Source organism: Amphimedon queenslandica, unplaced genomic scaffold (genome assembly GCF_000090795.2).
Source record: "Amphimedon queenslandica unplaced genomic scaffold, v1.1 AMPQUscaffold_11904, whole genome shotgun sequence".
Classification (NCBI taxonomy): Eukaryota; Metazoa; Porifera; class Demospongiae; order Haplosclerida; family Niphatidae; genus Amphimedon; species Amphimedon queenslandica.
The window spans coordinates 7083-13163 of record NW_003547857.1 but is presented as its reverse complement, the minus strand read 5'-3'; the positions used below and the strand labels follow the sequence as shown (position 1 = coordinate 13163).

Sequence of the window (6081 nt, the reverse complement as noted above, 5' to 3'; positions counted from 1 at the left end):
TGTGTGATTTTATTTTATTTTAAAAAACAAACATTAATTCATGTTACGATATGCAATGATAATATAAATACCTTCTTTCAGCTGGAAACCACCACTAGCTGGAAACCACCACTAAAGTATTGCAGTAAGTTGATTCCAAGCATAGCTTGGTAAAAAAATAACTTGCTTCTTCCAGAGCTGCAGATCTGAGCATGGCGCGACCACACCGAAATTTTGGAGCACATGCTTCCTTAATCATAGATATTATAGAATATAGACTAAGTAACCAATAATATAGTTACGTAGTCTATAATATCTGTGCCTTAATTAACAAAATGGCGGCATACAGCTAAGATGGTTCGATCCAGCAGTCGGTATCACTTTTTTCTTTCTTGATGGGACATGGACCTGCGCATAGACTGTTGGAGTAGATTGGTGTAAGAATTATCCTTGTAGCACCAACTGATACTCAGGGGCGGATCTAGGGGGGGCTCCAAGTTATGGGGAGCCAAAAGGGACAAAAAGCCAAAATTTTAAGTGAAGCCGCCTAGTCTCCTACTTCCAAAATTAAAGTCATGTTTAGTAAATTGGAGTCTGATATAATAAATTGGAGTCTGATATAGTAAATTGCAAGCCTATTTAGTAAATTTGATTCCTATTAAATAAATTAAATCTCATATAATAAATTTGAGTTTTATTAGTTAATTAGAGTCTGTACAGTAAATTGGATTCCTATATAGCAAATTGAAGTCCAATATAATATAATTGACTCCTATATAATAAATTGAAGTCCGATATACTATATTGGACTCCTATATAATAAATTAGAGTTTGATATACTAAATTGGACTCCTGTATAGCAAATTGAAGTCCGATATAATATATTGGACTCCGATATAGTAAATTGAAGTCCGATATACTATATTGGACTCCTATATAATAAATTAGAGTTTGATATAGTAAATTGGACTCCTATATAGCAAATTAAAGTATGATATAATATATTGGACTCCGAAATAGCAAATTGAAGTCCGATATAATATATTGGACTCCTATATCACAACCTGGAGTCTGATATAATGGAATCAAATACAATGAAGTGGACTTTTATATAATTAAATGGAGTCCAATATAATAAAAATCCAATATTAATAACTTGGAGGATTAGCCTAGTTATTAAAGAATCTAAAATTGCCACCCACTCATCATTAATAATTATGAATAACAAGCAACTCAAGTGATTAAGTATATAGTGTTAAAGTCAGACAATGTCATTATGAGAAGAAATTATACCATGGAGTAAGAACCAATTTCAGAGCTAAGCAAAACATTTCATAGTCTCCTATGAAGTGTTGTGGAAAAATTATTTCTCCTGAACAAAGGTGTGTAGATGTGTAGATATAGTTCCCATGCTATCAGTTGTAAACTTAATCTTTATTGAGTTCGGCATGACTGAGATCTTGCCCGTAATACTAATGAAAATACAAATTCCATCAAACCTAGAATATAAAGTAGAGTGAAAAAATGGGTAAAAACCATGGAATTGGTTATATCCAAATGCCTTCTAAATCACATTCATCATGCAATACATCTCCTCAAATAACTTAAAATAGAGCTCTCCTGTGCAACAAACAATTGCTCATTATAGGCAATGCTAGGGCATTGTGAACATTATCAGCAGTAAGATCTCTTAAAAATATAAAAAATGTACAGCTTTATAAAGATGCCGCACAAGTAATTTTCCATCTGATGCAACAGACATGACTAGGGACTCTAAAACTTTATGACTATGAGTGATCAATTCTTCATTAATAACAAACAATAATAATTATACAGCGTATTAAAAATTAACTGTAAGTGATAACAAAGTCACAACTCCCATTAAGAATTTAACATCAGATTTCAAGTTATGATATCAGACTCTAATTATGGGATTCCAATTTCTTTTATTGGAGTCCAATTTGTTATATAACACTCAAATTTATCATATCAAACTCAAATTTGCTATGAGGAGTCCAGTATATTATATTGAATTCTAATTTACCATATCAGTTTCTATTTACTATGTAAAATTCTAATTTATTATATTGAACTTGAATTTGTGATATAGGGGTTCAATTTTATTATATTGGACTCCAATTTACTATATAGGAGTCAAATTTACTATATCAGATTCTAATTTACTATATCGGAGTCCAATATATTATATCGAACTTTAATTTGCTATATAGGAGTCCAATTTACTATATCAGACTCTAATTTATTATATAGGAATCCAATATAGTATATCAGACTTCAATTTGCTATATAGGAGTCCAATTGACTATACTATGCTGATCAGACTCTAATTTAATATGTAAGATTCCAATTTATTATATTGAATTCTAATTTACTATATCAGACTCCAATTTATTATATAGGAGTCAAATATATTATATTGGACTTCAATTTGCTATATAGGAATCCAATTTACAATACAGACTCTAATTAACTATACTATATCCCAACTGAGTTTGACACCAGCCGCTTGGAATTTGAAAAATGTAGGATACAGTCTACACGATAACGGTACATTTTACTGGACACAGGAAGTGTGGGCGTTGTATGGATTCCCCATTGAAAATGAACATGGCTGAAGTATGCTGCCTTTAAACATTTCTAGGACAGCCAAAGATACTTATACACTATTATTACCAGCAAAAAATAATAGAATATACATTGCTTTTAATAATAAAAATAGTCTTGTACAATCAACTCCAGAAAAGAGAAAGATATACTGTGTCCTGTTGCTCCATCTTTTCAAAAATTTCCAACTTTGATTTTTGTACAAATCAGTCACAGCTTGTCTGCAAGGTTATATCTCCTCAGGATTGCTAACAAACATGAGTACTACAGATTATGTTACTTGTTTGCTAAAGCGCTTGAGTTTTGGTCATAAAGACTAGAACGGGTGAAATATGCGCACTATTTGGCAGCTCTGGACAACATGTAGAAGAAAGGAATTCTTAAAACCTTGAGATAAAACACTAGAAGGAAGTATCATTGTGTTCCAGGCCAAAAACAAGGATCCTATCAACTTTTCTTGCTTCTTGTTTCATTGTTAGTTACACGGCAATTTTGGCAACTTTTAGCTGTGGGCCAACTTTGATTTCTGTACAAATCAGTCACAGACCACTTACATACTCCAGAAAGGGTCTGGTAACTTCAGAACACTTGCTTAATACACTGTGCAATACTTGAAGTCATGGGCCAAGTAACTTTTGAGAAAATGCCCCCCAAAAATAGGTGGTTCAGCCAAATATCACCTAATTATCAGTTTATTGAGCCATGTGCATTTGAAATTTAAATGATTAATTATATTCATGGGCACTTTAATTATATTCATAAGACATAATGGTTGTGAATATCATTAACTGATAAAGGAAGTCCTAAAAAATCTTGTCCAGTGAAATGTACCGTTATCGTGTAGACTGATACGTCACTGATGACGTCTTATAATGATTTCATAGAAGCATGGCCGACATTTTACAGCTGTGTAGTTGGCCTGTATTGCACTCTTAAAAAGGTTTTGTTTGTTCTGATAAGCAGTACAATAGCTGCTGGAGTCAACTAGTCTTCATAAAGGCCATCATTATCAGAAAATCTTGCTCTGTTAGCTTTTAAAAGTAAGAATTATCAGTTTGGGTGCTCGACCACATGTTCTTATGTAAACTATGACGTAGATAAATTGTCATAAAACGTCATTTTGGTATGCCATTGGGTTTATAGGGAGGACCCGGTTCTCAGGGTTCCCAAGGGCTGAGAGACCCAATACCTGAGATCCTGTGATGGCATTGGGCGACTAAGAACCTGTAAAAGTCTCACCCTTATCCCACATTCCTATAAAAAGTTATTCCAGTTTTTCTTGGGTCAAACTCAGTTGGGATATAGTATATATAAAACTCAAATTTATTATATGAGATTTAATTTATTTAATAGGAATCAAATTTACTAAATAGGCTTGCAATTTACTATATCAGACTCCAATTTATTATATCAGACTCCAATTTACTAAACATCACTTTAATTTTGGAAGTAGGAGGCTAGGCTTCAAATTTTGGCTTTTTGTCCCTTTTGGCTCCCCATAGGGCCTGGGGGGCCAGGCCCCCCCCAAAATTTTTCTGGTCAAGTATAAAATTAGTTTTATCTATGTAAACTGTGAAACAGCTGCAGTACTTCACTGTGTAAACAGTCTGTAAACCACAAAGGAGCTCATTTAAGAGGCCTAATCTTCAAAATTTTGACTTCCCAAATGAAATGCTGCAGGCCTAGTTGACCACACCCACTAATTACCCCACCCATATAATTATGGCCCCCCAAAAATTCAATCCTAGATCCGCCGCTGATTCTTTTCGTTGGCATGGAGCTTTTTCAAGCTACAAAAGCTGGTTGGAGGAAAGAATGGTCGCTGCTAAGCATCTCCTAAAAGGGATTTGGTGCAATATGAAGCATATTCTTTAATAGAGCTTGCTTTCTGCATTAGCCCATTCATACTCCATAGAAAGTTGCCGTCCACGAAAATTATTTCAGAGTCAGCCAGGCACGCCCCTTGCCGTATATCATTTGTTGACGTAATTCATTCTCACCCAAAGAGGTCTATAGGTTACTTAAGCCCCCCATACACTAGGCAACATGTTGCTGGCAACTTCTGTGGTCACTTTGATCTTGTGTCTAAGAATAGAATTCTGTTCTATTTTTGGAACAAAATGATTACAAGATCAAAGTAACCACAGAAGTTGCTAGCAACATGTTGCCTAGTGTATGGAGGCCTTAAGTCTATAATATCTATGATTAAGGAAGCATGTGCTCCAAAATTTCGGTGTGGTCGCGCCATGCTCAGATCTGCAGCTCTGGAAGAAGCAAGTTATTTTTTACCAAGCTATGCTTGGAATCAACTTACTGCAATACTTTAGTGGTGATTTCCAGCTAAAAGAAGGTATTAATCTTACATGCATGTTACTGTTTTATCAAGTGTGTGATTTTATTTTATTTTAAAAAACAAACATTAATTAATGTTACGATATGCAATGATAATATAAACTTGAAAACAGCCTGGAAGAACAGGAATAGTTCCAACATTGCAGGGAAGATGGACACTCTCAGCTCACAACTTCTTGAACAAGGACTTCTGTTAAGACTAGTATTAATTTCACTTGTCATCAGGATAGTTGATATTCCTTCAGCATGTCTATTCAATGCTGTCTCTCATAAATGATATAAAGTCATAACAATGATAGTATAAGTATAAGTATTATTAGTATTAGTATAAGTAGTGAATTAGTATACCCTAGCTCTAATTCAAATTACAGCAATCAATGGACTTTTTCCAAGGAAATACAAAAACGATTGGCATCTTCTGATCTCTTTGGCGCATGCACATTGGAAAAGAGGACACAAGCTATTATGATTGTCGTCCATCTTCTTTCTCTGAACCATGCATCTGTCTCTTGACGTTTGTTAATGATAAACACTGGTTAAGTCTCATATACTTAACATTAGGGGGACATAGCTAGTTAACAGCCTGTATAGTCGTGTATGCATTTTTACAAGGGAAATGTATGCATTAGATTCACCTTTCTATACAAGGGTGATTGGCTGCGGCAAGTTGATTCTTTTTCTAATTCTATTTCCTCTGAAATTATTCTTTTATTAGTGCGTATACAGTTGATGTGTATTGATCAACTTGACCATAAATAATAAAAGCAAAAAATCATGTGAGAACTATTTGTTACAATAATCAATGATTAAATAACTCATTCACAGCATATAAAATCATTCTATCAATACTACTGAATTGTGGTTGATCTATGTGTATTTCATCCATATACTTAATTATTTTTGAGTCTCCACGTTCGAAGTTCAAGATCAATTTACATAATGAAGCTTCATTTGATTCAAAATTACAGATAACTCCATATATGATTATTTCCTTGCAATATCTACCACGCTGAATGCTTCTTGCAGCCACCTGCCCAGCAGCAGTCATCATGCTGGCAAACAATTGTGAGAGAGTACGGTTCTCTGACAATTCCACTTGCTGCTCCTCATCTTCATCCATTCCCT

At 34.1% G+C, this 6081-nt stretch overlaps 1 protein-coding gene across 1 annotated transcript in view; it reads right to left on the bottom strand.

Annotated features, from left to right (window-relative positions):
* Positions 1–5922: 5922 nt before the first annotated feature.
* The window catches only part of LOC105315053 (suppressor protein SRP40-like), a gene marked incomplete at its 3' end in the record, with an annotated part of 5378 nt that continues 5219 nt past the window's right edge, over positions 5923–6081 (bottom strand). Inside the window, exon 8 of the mRNA XM_011409550.1 lies at positions 5923–6079. Coding sequence (XP_011407852.1) covers positions 5923–6079 — 157 coding nt within the window. The remainder of the gene's footprint in view (positions 6080–6081) is intronic.